Genomic DNA, 18,877 nt, shown 5'->3' on the forward strand with positions numbered 1-18,877 from the left:
AATTGTATGTTGGCACATACCCAGAAAAGTCCAGTCTCCTCAACGATGTGATCTCTCTTTGGCACCTCGGCTCCTTCCTAACGTCTCTGCAAACCTCCTGCACACTACACAAAAACACCTGATTCACTTCTCCAAAAACTCAGCTACTTATTTGTGACACAAGGACCTCCTTTTGTCAACTTGATGCCGTAAAACTACTTACATATACTTCACAAAATGCCCACGGTAGATACAAGGACCTCTTTTGATCTACTTGTTATCTCTTTCTGCAAAACTATTCACTTCTCTTCACAATGCCGGTATCCAAACTCACGAACCACACCCTATCTTCTAACAAACGACTGTTTCCTTCGATGGCCAAATTACAACTGCCTCTCCCCGTCTCCTAATCAGGCTAACCACATTACCATTCAAAAACGACTATCCAATCAAAAGCTCAAATCTTGTTTACTACTGTTAATGTTTGTTCTAAAAATTCTGTGTATCATTTGGGAAGACCAAATTACTGTTTCAGAGAAAGAATAAATAAAAATTGATTTTTCTGTCCTCAGTCTGTTAATACACAATCTCTACCTGTTTCCAAAGATTAGAATATGGTCATTTAATACACAAACAATGACAAGATTAACTTACAGGTAAAATGTCTTCTAATTCTACACAAAGGGATTTTTTGATAATTTTGTTGGAAACGGAAAAGGCCAAACAAATTTCTATTCTTATCTACACTAAATCTTATCTTAAATTACTATATACAATTTGTTTATAATGATATCTTAAAATTTTATTCCGATGGATCTTTTTATTTATTTTTCTTTGGTTGGGAAAGAAGAAGTATGACAATATATATATATATATATATATATATATATATATATATATATATATATATATATATATATATATATATATATATATATATATTATGTTTTGTTACGAACATACATATATATAACATACATATATTGTTATATATAACAATATATATATTTGTATATTATCAGATATTTACAGATTTTTAAATCAATATCCAAGTTTCACATCCATTGCTCACTGTCTGTCGCATTATGATTTTGTAGATCTCGTTTCTTAGTCCTTTGATGTACGTCTCGTGATTTTTAAATATCTGGTTCATAGTAAAGTATGCTGTATTGGCCAGGATGATTCTTCTGCTAAGCTCTGCATCGTCAAACACAGATGACAACTAAATAGATAAACCTCTCAATTTTTCTAAGTTGTCATCTGTCTGGTAGGGTCGTGTTGCTCACTCCGATCGGCGTTGTGCTAGGATTTTATTTTTTTTTTAGTTATTGAGATATCTATTGGTTTAGGGTTGTATTTTCAAAAAATTGATTAATTTTTTTTATTCCATTTGAAAGTATAGTACTTCAAGACCATTCACACCAAATTTGAAGTAAATTCGAGCAATGTTATTTGAGTTATAGAGATTTGAATATCGCGCGGTGAAAACGTGCTCTCTCAGTTTAAAAACTTCAAAGGCACTTTTCTCGAATCTTTGTTTTTCCTTTGCGGTAGGCACGATTTCTCGAAAACGAATCCATCGATTTTGCTGAAACTTTGCACAGTTCATCTTTATAGTATTGTTTTGTGATTGAACAAAGGGTTTTTTTATCGATCGACTCGTTATTGTTTTATGGTGCTTCTACTTATTAGATTCCGCTGGTCTTTTAGTGTTTTCTTCATTTCCTTCTTCAAAATTTATTTTCAGTTTCGGGTCTTTTCAGTTTTCTGATCTAGATTTTTTTTCTTAGTTGAACCTCGTTTTACTGTCAGCTGATCCTACATCTGAAGTGTACCTGAACTAGTAGGTGGTCTGAGCCGTAGCGTGCACCTCATCTGCTTTTTCCATTCAAAACGCTTGTTGCTGATCCCTTTTCTATCAAGACGTGGTCTATTTAGTTCATAACATCTCCCCCAGGGGATATCCAGTTGCCTTTGTGTATGTTTTGTGCGGAAATAAGGTAGAACTGATGACCTTGTTTTTATTAATTACAAAGTCAATAAGATATTGACCGTTTTCATTCGTCTCTATGTAGACTATGCCCCCCAATTATTTCGATGTATTTTTTTTTCTTTCTTTGCGTTTGAGTTTCTTTACCTGTGACTATTTGATGTCGTTTTTTGGTGCTAGATGATATATTTGTTCTAGTAGTTGGTTAAAATCTACTTTGTTGTACATAGTGAACATTTATTATGGATAAGTTGGATAAGTTTTCCTATTAATATTATATTATAATGCTAAAACACAATAAAATATAAGTATAGGAAATTATCCCCATTTGTTACTTTCTACCTTCTACTTTTTTTGGATTTTAATTAAAAACTTATTTTTAGATTTATATGCAAGAGTATATACTGATTTACTAGCCATACCAGTAGTTAAAGGTAGAAAAACAGAAAAAGAAAAATTTGCTGGCGGAGACTACACTCTAACAGTCGAAGCCTATGTGTCAGCTAGCGGAAGAGCTATTCAAGGAGCTACATCGCATCATCTAGGTCAAAACTTTTCAAAGATGTTCGATATTACGTACGAACATCCAGATAGTCAGGAGAAGACTCATGTATACCAGAACTCTTGGGGTATTACAACGCGAACAATTGGTAAGTACATTGAGATATAACGTGAATGGGTAATTTAATAAGCTGTAATTACTACAGAAAAAAATTGTTAATATCGTTTTAAAACGCCTTTACACGGTGTTTCTTTCCGCGTATTGATGCAGTTAATACTAGGTGCAACATTGTCTTCAAAAGCACCTCCTTTGTAACTTAACTCTTTTTAGGTATTATGTTTATATGGGATACAATTGGTTGTAATGAAAATTACTGTTGAAAACTTTTAACTGCTTGACGTTTCGATTTCCACTACGGAAATCTTTTTTAAAAAAGATTATTTTAAAAATTGTGCGAAAAGTATAACCATTTTGTAAGCGAGTTATGTTTTTTAAAACTGACGTTTGATTTACTTAACCTCGATCTTATAGACATGTATTATCTTATACTTTTCTGATTATTTTGTGTTTTTGTATTATTTGCTCGTATATTTGATTTTATATTTTATAGAATATATATTCGCGTGTATTTTATTCAGTTCTTTGATCTCTCTTCTGTGTTGTTCGGTTTGGTTTTGCATAGGATAGATATCAGTGTATTGGTTGATTTTTTGAACGTTGTTGTGAGGCTGTACTTATTTCATATCCTTTTTAATTGTTCTGATAAGCCCTTTACACATGGTATCGTCATCTTTGAATCCCATGTTGTCGATATTTTTGGATTGCTGGTAATGTTTTGTTGTTTCCTTTCTCCAATTTTGTGAAATTCCTTTTTTATAAATGACAAGGGTTAATCATTTTTTGATAAGACCTTTGTTACCAGACTTTTTTCTTCCTGAAATGCATTTTTATTAGAGTGTTTTGGACTCTATCATGTTATCATGATATGTTATGTATTTGATAGTTTAATTTTTTATGTTTACGTTGTGTTTTGAATGGTGGTAATTTAAATATTTGTTGGTGTGGGTTAGTTTTCTGTAAACTTTGGTTGCATACCCTGTATCCTCTTTTGTGATTAACACGTCCAGAAAAAGAAATGAATTGTTGTTGTGAATGAAGTCCATGGTGAATTTGATTGAACAGGCTCTGGTTGCTAATACTAAACGAGGAAGTTAGCAACAAGAATATACCAACATTAGCGGATTAATAGAAAGTAGGGGATATATCATCTAGAATTATACATAATACATATACAAAACACAATCCATAAACATATAATACATTAAAACACAGTGCGCAACCGACAAACAATACAAAAACACAAAATTTGATATCCTCAGGGCACAAACACCACCCTCAGATTTTTTCAGCTAATTCATGGCTATTGTCTGTAAAATCGGGGTCAAGTAAATCAACCGTCAGTTTTGAAAAACATCCGCTTAACAACTTGTTGCTCTCATTGAAAATTCATTTACGTATTAAATCTTTTCCTGAGTTTTTTGTCCTAATTTTTATCATCCTTTTTGGCTGAAAAATTCTGCAGTGATGCCATACGTATCATATTCTTTTATATTTTGTAAAGCTTATAGGCAAGATTTGCTTTGTGGTTTTGTTCAATTTTAATTTAATATTTAAATTTTCAATTTTTATAGTTATTTATGTACAATAAATATGATAAGTTAAGATCTTGGTTTATTTATCCCAGCCAAACTCATTGTTCAGATTTACTTCTAGGAAAAGACGTTCTCATACCTGAGAGACTTAGCTAAACGAGGCATAACAATTGACTCCCAAAGAAAGTTGTGAGTGAGTTTTTTTGTTCTACATTGGTCCAAACTTTCGGAGATAGTTATATATTGTTACCCATTGGTATCCACCGTTTCTGATGGTTCGTTCAATGGTTACAATACTTTTCGCACAATTTTTAAAATAATCTTTTTTGAAAACGATTTCCGCAGTGGAAATCGAAAGTCAAACAGTAGTTAGAATTTAATTTTGATTACAATTAATTGTGGCTTAATCCAATATAAACATAATATTTTACTTAGACATGCCACAGGAAAATAGTTTCAGAACCTTTTTACCTCTTTTTATATACACCAATATTCTAGAGTTATTTCTTCCTCTGGCTCGTATGCTTAACACATGGAATGTAAAAGTAAATTGCTTTAAAGTTGTAACATACATTTGTTTTCGTAGGTGTAGTAGTAATGATTCACGGCGACAATCAAGGGTTGGTTATACCCCCACGGGTTGCCGCTATACAAACTGTCATTGTACCATGTGGTATTACTGCCAATCTTTCCCAAGATTCTCGTAAAAAATTGCAGTCGTCCTGTGATGTATTGGAAACCGACTTAAAAGCAGTAAATATACGCGTTAAAGGAGATTACAGAGATAATTACTCCCCTGGGTGGAAGTTCAACCATTGGGAACTTAAGGTAATTATACAATTTCTCTTTATTTTATATATTTATATCATTATATGTTTGATGGACAGCAAATGGTCAGTCAGTCAACATTGTTCATTGAAGAAAATTTGATTGAACAGAAATACATAATCCGCGCATAATTTTGTCATAAATAGTTAATATTTTTTTGATGACACTATAGGCTATTTATTATGTACTGACAGGAACTAGATGTTTTATTGTTTCATATGGTTAATGGACCCCCAAGTATGAAAAAACCGCAAAGGAAAATTTAAAGGGTTTGAGAAAGTGGTGAATTTGTCCCTATGCACTAGGGTGCATTTGGGTGAGTTCTATGCAGTTTTTGTACATAGATATACATCTATAGAAGAGTTGTTCAAAATTAAATTTCCTGTCGAAATTTCTCTTTTTAAAGTTAAAAATATTTTTTTTTTTTTGACAAAAATATATTCAAAAAAACGAAGCAAAAAAAACAGGAACACAGGTGATTTTTCTTTTTTGCTCCATAACTTTTTTCCATGGAGGTATAAGTATATGCTTTGCTTTATAGAAAAGAAACTTTTATGCTTCCTCTTCAAGGTGATATTTGGTATGTTGGGCTTTTGGTTTCACAGTATCCGAGATACGATTTTTCAAAATTCGCCACTCACACCATTTTTGGGCCATTTTTCCTATTTTTTTTTTATTCAAAAATTGCGTTATAACTCTTTTCTACGTATGTATATAGGTATATGCAATGATACATTAAATATAAAGAAAAAATAATTAGCTTTAAAATGGTCTACTGCAGAAGACTCTGGGACTAATTTTAAGCAAGATACGTTTCTTCAAAGTTTTCTATTTTTAATGATTTTTGCTATCTACAACTAAATGCAAAAATTTTCGTAGGGAAGCTGCATTCTTCATATTTTTGTTAATAGGACACTCAGGTCAAAAGCTGTCGAGTTTTTACGGTTGAGTTAATATAAAGTTTATTGAAAAAATTATTTCGCACGCGTAACACATTTAAAATCGCCGGTCGCTTCAACCGTTGTTTCTGAGAGAACGGTTCATTCTACAGAAAAAGTGCAATAATTCATTTTTATTCAACGTTATCTCAGCTATATTTCTTGTTCGAAATATGTTTTTCTACGGCGTACAGATTTTTGGTAAATTCATATTTAACTCCCGACCCCCCACCCCCTACGACTGGCTGTTTTAGAGGGAGGCCCGAGGGTAGGAGTGGCAAACTTTTTTGCATATTTTTAGGGTCTCAAAATTGACATTCTCAGTAGAATTCAGCTTGTTCGTATGATTTTTAGAGGTTCAGTGGCATTTTCGTCTCTGACGATTGCGACTAGAGTATTCTTTCCTTGTACATTTAGGTATATACAAATCGTCGCAAGTATCACAATTTGACGAACCGTATCTTGATTACCGTTACTCCTAAAATATTTTACAATAGACTATTTTATAGTACAGAAAATAAGCTTTCTTATTTGGTAATGCATATACCTAAATGCACAAGAAAAAAGTTATAATGAGATATTTAAAAAATAGTAAAGTAGAAAACTTTGAAAAACCGTATCTTGCTTAAAATTCGTTTTAGAACCTTCTATTATAGACCATTTTAAAGTTGAATTATTTTTCTTTCAAAAAAAATTTTATTTCAAATCTTTAGTAAAAGGTATAAATAAAATATCCAAACGGGCTATATCACAAATACAGAACGTTTTCGGAATGTAAATTCCATCATCAGTGTAACAAAGTATACATGCTATGAGCCACTAAAATATATGGGTGAAAACCCTTTAAATGTTATTAATTTATAAATATGTTACATTGTATGTTATTAAAAATTCGGATGTTTAAGTTACCGTTGGAATTGTTAACATGGCAATGGCTCTACATCGATTACACGGTCCTGCGACAAAGTGTCTTCGAGGACCTGTTGATAACAACTCAACGGTTGACACAATAAAACCCCTTTAACATTGTAGTTACTTTTAGCAATATTTTTTGAATATAATCAATAGACTACTATCCTTCAACGGATATAGGATTTTTCTTTTAGTCGGTAACAAAATTTTACGGTCATCTTCGTGAAACACCCTGAAATTTAAAAGAACTGGGACTGACGACTTCCGAAGTTTTGGGATAGATATACCCGGTCACGCAGAAGAACGCAAGACGTCAGGGCTTTGTGAGGATGAAAGATGTATTTAAAACTAGTTTTAGGTTAGGTTAGTTGAAAGAACCAACTGCTACGACTAAAAAATAACAGAAAGAACTGTTTGGCAAATTAAAAATCCCCCAAAGCTGGTTAACGTCGACCTTCGTAACTATACCAAAAAAAAATAAATGCAAAAACATGCTACGACTACAGAACAATAAGCCTAATTAGCCACTTTTTTAAAAGTGATACTTTTAAAGCAGAATATATAAAAAAATGCGAAGAACAAGAAGTGTCATCGACACAATTTGGATTCCGCGATGCCTTAGGCACCCGAAAGGCTCTATTCGCTGTACAAGTGCTTATGCAGTTTATTGTTTTATCGACTACAAAAAGGCCTGTGATAGAGTAAAACATGATAGCTGATAACCATCTTGAAGGAAGCGGGCTTATATGATAAAGACTTCAGAATCATATATAATTTATATTACAACAAAACTGCTAGCATTAAAGTGGATGATCAGTTAACAGTATTACTTAACATGTACTCTGAATATATCTTCAAGCAAGCACTGGGTGAACGACAGGAAGGCGTATTAGTCAACGAAGAGCATCTAAACAACATTAGATACGACGACGACGTAGTAGTTTTTGCAGATAGCTTAGATGGTTTGCAAAGAATAATGTCGCGCATATCAGATATAAGTAGTGAACATGGACTTAATCTCAATACGAAAAAAACAAAGTACATGATGCTCATTAAGCGCGAAATATTAGATACACAGCTTTTGGTTAACCAACAATCAATTGACCGGGAAAACAGCTACACATACCTTGGTACCAATATAAAAACTCAATGGGACCATTCTACTGAAATAAAACAACGCATAAGTAAAGCAAGATCAGCGTTCGTAAAGATGTTCTTTCCTAAAGACTCTTTTCAGACTTCAGGATTTACCACTCGGCACCAAAATCTCTATCATCAGATGCTATGTAGTTTCTTTTTTTATATGGACTAGAAGCTTGGAGACTTTCTGAAGCTTCTTTAAAAAAGCTCGAGGCCTTCGAGATGTAGTATGACAGACCCATCTTAAAAATTTCATGGTTGGATCTTATGACCAATATTGAGATACATTCTACTACGTAGAATGGGCAAGGGTGAGCATTTTTCAGGGCAATCTATTTGGAAAGAGAAGACCAGGGAGAAGAAGAATATCTTGGCTACAAAATCTGATAAAGTGGTTCAATACAATGGTCTTCAACCGGACTATTCTGAATAGCTGCAAGCAAATTTAGCATAGCCATGGTGATCGGCCAATATCCGGAACAGATAGGCAACGTAAGAAGAAAAAGTACGTAATTAAATATGATTATATATAAATTTAAAAAAAAATTAATGTTAATAAAAATATATATTTTTAATACAGGTAACTAATTATTTACACATTATTATTTAATTTTCATATGAAGGAAAGCATTCTTTATAATAATGCTTTTATAAAAGATTTACAGTTTGCTTAACTATTTACATTGCAAAAATTTTGACTATAAATAAACCTTTGAAGAACTGAAAAAATTCTTAGAGTGAGAATACAAAACGAGTCTACGTATGATAGAAACAGAATAGGTATTTTGAATTGAAATTCGCTCACGCATACGGGAATCGTTAATGGGGAGAATCGACTTCTCGCCGAAATCGTAAATTAGGAGAATTTTCGGTTGAGTTTACCGAAAGTACAAGCTTATTATTGCCGCAAATGTTTAACATGGAACAAAAAAATTCGGTTTAGCAGTTTTGGCATGTTTTTATATTGTAGATGCTGTATGCTTCAAATATAAAAAGATAAAGCTTTAGAAAAGTACATTTTGTTTATATTATGTGATGAATTATGCAATTTTTGATTTACATATATAAAACAAGAAGGAGTAAATATTTGTTTCTTCGGAGATTAATTGCAGTTAATTATTAGAAATTTTTTTTGGCAATTGCCCTTTGATAGATTAGGGGATAAATTTGGCAATCGTCAAATCAGTAGTTGCCAGATTGCAACAGATGTTTGCAATTAATCTCGAAAGACAAATATTTACTCGTTACTGTTTCATATAAATTAAAAATTTCAGAATTCATAAAATAGTTTAATTAAAATGTACTTTTTAAAACCTTTCTCTCTTTATATTTGAAGCATACAATGCATTATAAATAATCACAACACTGCCAAACCGAAATATTTTATTTCATGGTTCTCTCGCCGAGTTGGTCCTGGGATTTCCACACTGTGGTTATGGGATTCACACAGTATTGTCCTTGGTGTTTCTTCATTGTGCACTGGTCAACATCCGCTTAGTACGTACCTACAAAAAAATTACTTATAATAATGTTATAAGTAATTTGTTTTTGGTTCTTATTTTTTTTACAAAAATGTTTCTGTTTATTATAGTTCTTCTTTTGTAGATATGAACAAATGTGTAAATGGCATTTCTTATAATATGTTCTTATATGTTCCCTAAATGCGTAAATATTTCTTTTGCATGAACCAAATTTTGAAGTTAATAGTTTGTTTTCACCGTCACCGTCCTTAATTTTTACCTTACTTTCTAAGCCAACAGTTGTTTTTAAACTACTCACTGTATTAAAGATTGTACAATATCCCAAATATTTTCCCGTTTCATAAATAAATAAGCGATAAAGATAATTTGTCTCCTTTGGGTAAGTACGTAAATTACTTGTAAAATAAAGGAAAATCAGATTTAAAATCAATTCAGAATTTGTAATAATAATACCTAACACAAAATATGTACTTCAAGATTACTCTGTAAAAAATCATTATTTCGCAAAGAAATTTTGCATGATTGTTCTATATACCAATAGTCAGTAGTGTTTGTAAAAATGCTCGAAAACCATAGCGACAGCTGTATCTGTATATCGTGGCGACAGCTGACCGCAAGTTTCAGTGCGACGGATGTAAGCGACAAATAAATATCACATGCATCGACCTTTCTTCAGAGGATCGCGTCACCCGACAGAAAATTCGTGGATTGAGTATTCTTTGTAACTCTCGCAGTTCCAATATTTCTAATATTTCGGAAATAAAAAATCTCCTGCTAGACTTTAAATTGGAGATTCGTACGAAAATTGAAGATTTTGATAATAAAATAACTGAGTTAAACAATAAGCTCAGCCAGATTGATTTATTTAAGTCTACCGAATTTACGAATAATTTAGCTAACGAATCTGTAGGTCGCATAACACGTGCTAAAAATATTCTAATTAGAGGCGTAACAGAATTTTCCTCTGGGGATGCACAACGTAGAAAAGATGACGATGCGAATAAGGTTAAACTTGTTTTGGAAACTGTTGGCTGCCACGAAAAGCAAATCACCTTCTACAGAGTCGGCAAAGCGAACCAATGATTTTCCCGAATGATAAAGGTAGTAATGAGTTCGAAATTCCACGTTAAAGATATTCTGAGAAATAAAGCAAAACTTTTGGAGAACATAGCCACGAAAATATTCTCAATAATTGACGACAAGACGCCCATCCAACAAGTACGTTTAAAAGAACTCCGAAGTGAACTAGAAACTCGCAAAAATAACGGTGAACATGATTTAACTATTAAATACATTAATGGTTCTCCCAGAATCACGACGTTTCGAAGTTTGACGAATGTGTATGCACAGTGTAACTTCTTAAACCGGACATTATTTGTATTGCCGAATCCTGGCTTAAACCCTCAATTCCTGACTCTGATCTGTTACTATAAATGGATATTCAATATATCGTAAAGACAGAGAAAATCGTGTAGGTGGCGGTGTATGTATTTATTAATCTGATATCTAATATCTAATAGCAATGTTAAAATTAACATTTAGCTTTTAGATATTCCTGGAATAGATGCAATTCACTTATCTGTTACTAAAAATTCTTTTTGCCTTAATTTAGTATGTATATATCGCCCACCTGTTACACTACTTGCACACGATAATGTTTTCTTTACAAAACTTGAAGAACTATCATCTCTTGATAATCTTATCATTACTGGAGATTTTAATTTCTCAGAGATCACCTGGCCAATAACTTCATTATCTGACGCCGAAAACGCTCAATAATTTATTTAAAAGCTTTGTAGTAAATTCTAACCTGACACAACTCATCACAAAACCTACTAGATTTAGAAATAATAACCAACCATCTACTTTAGATCTAGTGCTTATTAATGACGAACAGCTGATTTTATCTCTGGAAGTCAGTTATCCTATAGAAAAGTCAGATCATGCAGTTATAACGGCTCACATCCAGTATAATCAAATACTACCCCGCAAAAATAATATTGTAACATATGCTACTACCGATTTTTCTGAAGTTGACACTGAACTCTCTCAAATCGACTGGCATTTATTTTTTGCAGATTTAAACGACCCCTCATTAATGTGAACTGGATTTCTCGATACCGTCCACAATATAATTTCTACAAATATCACCTTCCGTAAGATTTATAAAAACAACCTTAAATCCTGGATAAATCGAACAGTAATAAAACAAATTAATCACAAACGACATCTATGGCGGAAATTTAAACACACCGGGCTTCTCAGTGATTTCCAAAGCCACCACAGATTTTCAACTAACTTACAAACATCTCTAAAAACTTTAAGACAAAATTTTGAAGCAAATGTTATTGAAAGTGGTAACATTAAAAAAGTCTACAAATACATACTTTCCTCCTTGACGTCTAAAGTTTCCATTCCTCTAATTCAGAAACCCAACCAGACTTTATGCTCCTCTGACAAAGTATCTTCCGAAACTCTCTCTTTAGCATGTTCGCAGGTTTTTACTACAGAATCGACTGATGGCTATCTTCCTGCTATTAACTGTAATCGTGTCGGCGCATCTTTACAGCAAGTTGAATTCACAGTGGATCATGTCAAACAACACTTAATTAAACTTCGCACAGCCGCTTCACCTGGTTTAGATGGTTTAACACCAAAACTGTTAAAAAGATGCGCAGACATGCTTGCAGTATCCTTAACGTTAATTATGCAAACTTCTTTCATCCAGAACTCCTTACTGTTTGTTGTGTTTGTTCTACTCTGTGGGCTTTTTGTTATAATTGATGACTCATTTCTGTATATCTTATTTATTACAAGAGAAACTAATACTAATACATAATTACATCTCCACCATCAGTATTATCTGAACCTTCTACTGGTGCCCGACTTAATCTCGCCCGACTCCTGGAGTATAGCATCATTCTTTGCAAACGTGCTGAAACATCAAATAATGGTTTTTTAAAAAGACTGACTAATGGTTTATGATCTGTTTCAACTTGTACTTTTCTACCATATACATGTTTAAATCTAGTACATCCGAACTTAATTGCATATAACTCTAAGTTGATTGAGACTGTGACAAAGATTTAGATGCATATGCTATAGGTTTTTTGTTTTGTAAAATCACTGCACCAACTGAAAACTTTGATCAACTGGATAGTGTGTGTGTGTGGAAAGATAATGGCACAGAATCAAGTCCATTTGCCACAGAAAGTTGTATACAGAAACTTTTCTTATAATATGAATACAAAGTTGTGAGTTATGCTGCTTTAAATTTCTATTTTTACTTCTTTAATAAAATTGGAAATCGCCCATGATTTGTTTTAAGTCGAAAAACACTTGCCGAAAAGAATTTTGACGTGGAATAGTTGAAAATATATTGGGGTGGAGATGGTAGGGTTGGATATATTTTAAAATACGTATTTTGTGAATTTTCTACAACGTTTTACCACCGTCGTTCCCATTTTAACATTATTTTATTTTTTATCAAATTAGAAATGTTTCGTATTGTACAAATATTACAATGAACTCCGTTTTGTACTGCCTCCTTGGCCAAACTATCAGCTTTTTCATTACCTAGTATACCTATATGACTCTTGACCCATACAAATGTTATATTTAAATCTGCTATAATTTTTTTTTAAATTGCATAATATAGGACATTTCATTGTTTCAAATTTTATGCTTTTTATTGACTACCAAGGCTGACTTAGAATCAGTTAGTATTACCCCCTCTCGTAAATTATTTGATACTAACCAAGTAATGCCCTTTAAAATTGCTATAAGTTCAGCAGTATATGCTACATATTGATGGTAATTTAAACGTAAATGATTGTTTTGTATTTTGAATAAAAACTCCACAACCAACTCCGTGTTTTGTTTTAGATCCATCTGTATATATAAATATCTTATTGACTAATCCATCCAATATAGATTTTAAAAGGGTATGATTTATATGATCATATTCTGTATAATTGGGTATTATAACTGTGTGTGGTTTTATTAGTGATCTAAAAGGTACATTAACATAAGCAATTTTTTATTTTTACTAAAAGAAATATGATCAGCATTATTCCCAACAAAAGCTTCTGCAAGTAGAGGAGAATTTTTTAGTTTCTAATAGCGGTTTGTTAGGTCTTCTTTTGCAATATCACTTAATTTGTTGATCATGTTTGACTCAAGGGATTTTAGTTTTAAAAGATATTTTTGTGATAACAGTTGCCGACGTAAGTCCAAAGGTAACTCATTACACTCTGCCAGTATTGCTTTCACCGGTGATGATGCCATCCCACCGATGCAAGTTCTAAGACATTTATATTGAACTCTGTTTATTTTGTTTAGATTGGTATTACAAGAGGATCCGTATAAACAACATCCATAGTCAATGATAGAACGCACGTAGGCTCTATAAAACAATAAAGCTATACCAGGAGCTGCACCCCAACTTCGATTTGTTACAGACCTAAGTAAATTGTAGCCTTTCTCACATTTGTTTATTAAGTGACTTATGTGGCTCGACCATAGTAACTTGGTGTCAACAATAATACCTAAATACTTAAACTCTTTAACTACCGACAGGGTACGTCCGCACAGAGTTAATCTCTCTGGAGCACGTAGTCTATGCCTGGTAAAAAACATGATGGAGCATTTTTCTGTTAAAAGTGTCATGCCTGTTTCTTCTGTCCATATACTTACTTTATGCATAATATTCTCAAGAGCTTCAGTGCATGCTTCATAACTATTTTGGATGGTGTATATACATATATCATCTGCATATTGTATGCAATTTACGGAGTTATGAAATAGTGAATGAATATTGGCAGAATATATATTAAATAGTATAAGGCTAAGTACTGATTCTTGTGGAAATCCATGATAAACAATCCTTGGACCATGTAACACATCTCTATGATCTCTAATATAGACATGCCTAGAAAAATATAGTTGCAGTATATTTAGGGCAGTCGTTTCACTAAAACCAATACTAATCATTTTTTGTTTAAGTATATTTATATTTACAGAGTCGTAAGCCCCTTTTATATCTAGGAATAAACAAGCTAAATACTTGTTACCAGAAAAAGTAATTTAGATGTAATTTACTAAATGAGTTACTGAATCCAAACTACCATATCCCCTTCTAAAACCGTATTGAGTATTAGGTAAAATATTGTTATTTTCTATGTACCACTCCAGTTTTGTTTTTATCATTCTTTCAAATGTTTTAGTTATACATGACATTAAAGATATAGGGCGATAAGAAGAAGGCATATGTTATCTTTAGTTGGTTTTAAAATTAAACAAATGGTAATTTGTTTAAGTTGCTCGATATAGTTTGCATTCACCCACCAAAGTATGTATTTATTATAAATTCTTTAACAACTTGGGGGAGATTTTTAATAATGTCATATGTAACAAAATGATTACCCGGAGCAGTACATCTAGAGGTCTTAATTGCAGCTTCAAATTCCGTTGTATCAAAAGATGCATCCATATAGTGGCTGACAATGTTCTCTTTCGGTCCTTCAAGCATATTTGGTTCAAAAATTTGGTTTATTAGTTCTTCAGATATAAGATGTTTTTTAAAAGTTGAGTTTTTCTTAGATACTTTTTTTTATAAAACTCCAAATTTTGGATATTGGGGTATTTTTATTTAATTTATTAATAAATTTTTTCCAGCATAATTGTTGTTTTTGTTTGAAAAGTAATTTAGCTTTGGATTGAATATGCTTGAATTTGAGATAATTTTCGTAATTCGTGGTATTTTTATATTCCATATATGCATCTTTCCTATTATTAACAATTAAGTTGCATTCATTATCCCACCAAATAGGATTTGGAGGTTTTTTACTTTTACCTGAACGAGATTTCATTGACTTAGAAGCTGCATCATTTATTATTTTCATGAAAAATTCAAAGGAATTATTATTACTGTTATTGTTATAAATTTGTGTTTCAATTAGGTTCTGAAAAAGCGTCCAGTCAGCTGAGGATTCAATCCATTTTCTAGAGGGTGTTTTGTTAGTGGGGATATATTCCAGAGATATATTAATATGGATAGAGAGATGGTCGGAACCAAGTATCATTTAGAGGATTCCATTCGGAGTAACTTAAAAGACTAGGTGAGATAAAAGTAAGATCTATGGCAGAAGGTCGTTCCTTGGGCCTGACTATCTTAGTAGGTCGTCCGTCGTTTAAAATAAATCAGGTTAGTTTCGTCTATAGCCTCTACAAGTCGATTTCCTTGTGAGTTATCTATTGTAGAACCCCAACGGCTGTGATGACAGTTAAAGTCACCGCATATAATGACATCACCCTGTAGTTGTGAAAAAAGATTACTCCAATCAGTCTTAGTTGCTTTTATTTTGGGAGATTTATAAATGGAGGCTAAGGATATCTAAATTCATCGATATATGCTGCGCATACTTCTATTTTGGAATTAAAGTTTTTACGGATTGAAATTTCATGATAGGATAGGGAATCTTTGATAAGTATAGCAGTGCCTCCAAATCCATCAGATCTGTCTACATGTAATAGATTGTAAGTTGGTAAATGAAATATTTTCTTTTTAGATAACCAAGTTTCATTAAGTATAATTAAATCAAATTTAATAGAGTAATGGTTAAGAAAATTAGCAAGATTAGCTTTATTTTTACTAATGGAATTACAATTCCATTGTAATATATTTATCATCGACTTAATAATAATTTTCATCAATATCACTATATTGTATTGTACCTAATATTTTTATGAGTTCTGTTTGTGTTTCCTGAATAACTAATGAATCTGGGTTTACTAAATTAAATTTTTTTAACATATTTTCAAAAATACAAGGAAGTTTCTGCAGGATCTGTAATTCTAATTTTTCTTTGTATGACTGGAAGGTTTCCCTGTATGGATTAGGAATAACAGAATCTGATGCTCTATTTTTAAGTTTAAATGAAGGGGGTTTATTAACTGAAAGTGGCGAACTTACTTACGCTGTTGGAAATGAGGACGTGGTACCCAATTTTTATTACTCTTGGAAGGGGAATCGTTCGTATCAATATTACCATTCAGCTCAGGGAAATTATTTAGGTTATTTAAAATATCAAAATTATTATGTGTTACTATTTTAGCGTAAGACGGATTTCTTACAATACCTTCAGCTTCTTTAAATGATACATTTTTTTTCAGACATGATCTTTTTAATTTTTAATTGTTCCTGGTATTTCGGGCAATTTTTTTATATTGACTGATGGTCATGCGTTTCACAGTATATGCAATAAGCGTTAGAAGTGCAATCGATATCGTCATTTTCATAATGGTTTTGACTACATTTTTTACATTTAGCCATAGTGCTTCTGCAGTATTTTGCTGTATGACCATATCGAAGGCACTTAAAACACTGTACGACAGGGTATATGTATGGCTCAACAGCAAATCTCACTAAATCAATTTTAACATATTTTGGCAAATTATTTCCTAAAAATGTTAACATGATCATCTCTCTTGGGAAAAACTGTGTCTCATTATCGGAATTAATAATCCTACGTTTCATTCTTTTTACTTCTACAACTTTTTGCTCACTTTCAATATTCTCCAATATATACTTTTCGGCCAAAAAAGTGTCAACTTCTCTAATAATTGCCTTTTTATGGTTAAAGAATATAGGTATATAGGCGATCAAATTATTATCTTTTACTAATTTATGTTCTATAATAGCATTTGCGATATTATAAGTCTTAAAAATAATTTTTATCTTATTTCTACCAATCAATTTTATATCAATAACATCTTTATTAAAAGTAGTATGTTTAAATAGATAATGACCAACTTTTACCGCTGATAATCGACTATTTTTATCGACTGGTTCTACAACAATATAGTACGGTCCTATGTCAGTCGAAACATATTTGTTGTCTAAATTATATATTTTGTTATCAACTTCCATTTCGTTTTGCCTACCGTTTCCATCTGGTGGGTCTTTTCCAGACGGGGAAGCATCCCCGTCGGAAGAGTTACTCATTATAAAATTATAAAATTGTACTTACCTTATCTATGAGTTTATGAAATAACAAACCAAAACAAACCTGCCTAAATTCGAGCAAAATGTAATTAAGCGTGCTTCACGAGCCAACCTTATAGTTCGGAAGAAACACCAATACTGTCAACTGATAGCGTTAATGGTAGATTGTTATCAAAATATGCTAATACTGGCGTTTGACTAATCATTAATTTAAGCGCCTTCTTCCCTGCTCTTCTGTCCAGTGAAAACTAATATATTTTTTTCAATAATAATCTTACATTTTTCGTACGCTCTGCAAAATTATCTATGTACTCACCTAAATAATCATTCTTAAAAATCTTCTAATATCAGCTACACAGTTAGGAATAGGCATTTGACAAATTGCACTTACTTTACTAGAATCTGGACATATGCCGTCTGCACTAAAAATATGACCCAAATATTTAATCTGACAATAGAATTTTGCATTTGTTCATATTAAATTTTAAATTGAATTGTTTTGCCCTATCTAGTACTAGTTCTAGTATTTTATTGTGGCCTTCCAATGTTTCACTATAAATTAGAATATCATCTATATACAAACAAATTCCTTCTATGTCTCCGACTATTTCATTCATTATTTTATGAGAAATCTCAGGAGCGCAGCTTATACCATAAGGTAATCTTGTAAATCTAAACCTTACAAAGGGTGTATTAAATGTGCATAGCTTAGAACTCTCTAAATCTTATGGTATCATCCTAAACCCTGATTGTGCATCTAGCGTTGAAAAATATTATTTTGCTTTTGCTAATTTTGACCTAATCTCATTAAATGTCGGTATGGGATACATCTTTTTATAGCTTTGTTTAGATTACGGTGATCCAGACAAACTCTCAAACTTTTATTACATTATTCGACTAAGACTATTGAATTTACACATTCGCTTGCTTCATTGACTTTTTCTATTACTCCCGTAGACAACATTCTGTTTAATTCTTCTTTTAATTGATCATGTAAAGAAAAAGGGTTCTATTATAGGTTTAATATTATTATCAATTTCTAAATGACATACATTAGGTATACAACCTAGACCAGTAAAAACTTCTTTATTTTTCTCTATGATATACTCATGACTTACTAGACCAACTCTTTTAATTAATTTTAATGTTTGACAAGTATCTAGACCCAAAATTGTTTGACACTTCAAATTTACAATAATGAACTCAATACTTTCTAACCTATTCACAATTTCACATAACAAATTTACTTTTCCTCCAATAGGTATCACACTGTTTGAAAAAGACTTTAAATATCTACATGTAGGTACTAGTTCTAACTTTTCTACATTAACCTCATTAAATTTTTTATTGACATCACATTATCTTGTGCACCTGTATCTAAATAACATACTACATTTGTTTTATTAATTCTGGCTATAATTGACCAATTTTGATTGATACTATTCTAATT

General features: G+C 31.9%; 1 protein-coding gene across 2 annotated transcripts in view; it reads left to right on the plus strand.

Moving 5' to 3' along the window:
* The window catches only part of GluProRS (Glutamyl-prolyl-tRNA synthetase), a 432,648-nt gene that overhangs the window by 246,712 nt on the left and 167,059 nt on the right, over positions 1–18,877 (plus strand). For both annotated transcript variants that reach the window (XM_072529836.1, XM_072529837.1), the window contains exons 18-19: positions 2,353–2,619; positions 4,710–4,951. In XM_072529836.1, the coding sequence (XP_072385937.1) occupies positions 2,353–2,619; positions 4,710–4,951 (509 nt within the window). The remainder of the gene's footprint in view (positions 1–2,352; positions 2,620–4,709; positions 4,952–18,877) is intronic.

This window comes from Diabrotica undecimpunctata, chromosome 4 (assembly GCF_040954645.1).
Source record: "Diabrotica undecimpunctata isolate CICGRU chromosome 4, icDiaUnde3, whole genome shotgun sequence".
NCBI lineage: Eukaryota > Metazoa > Arthropoda > Insecta > Coleoptera > Chrysomelidae > Diabrotica > Diabrotica undecimpunctata.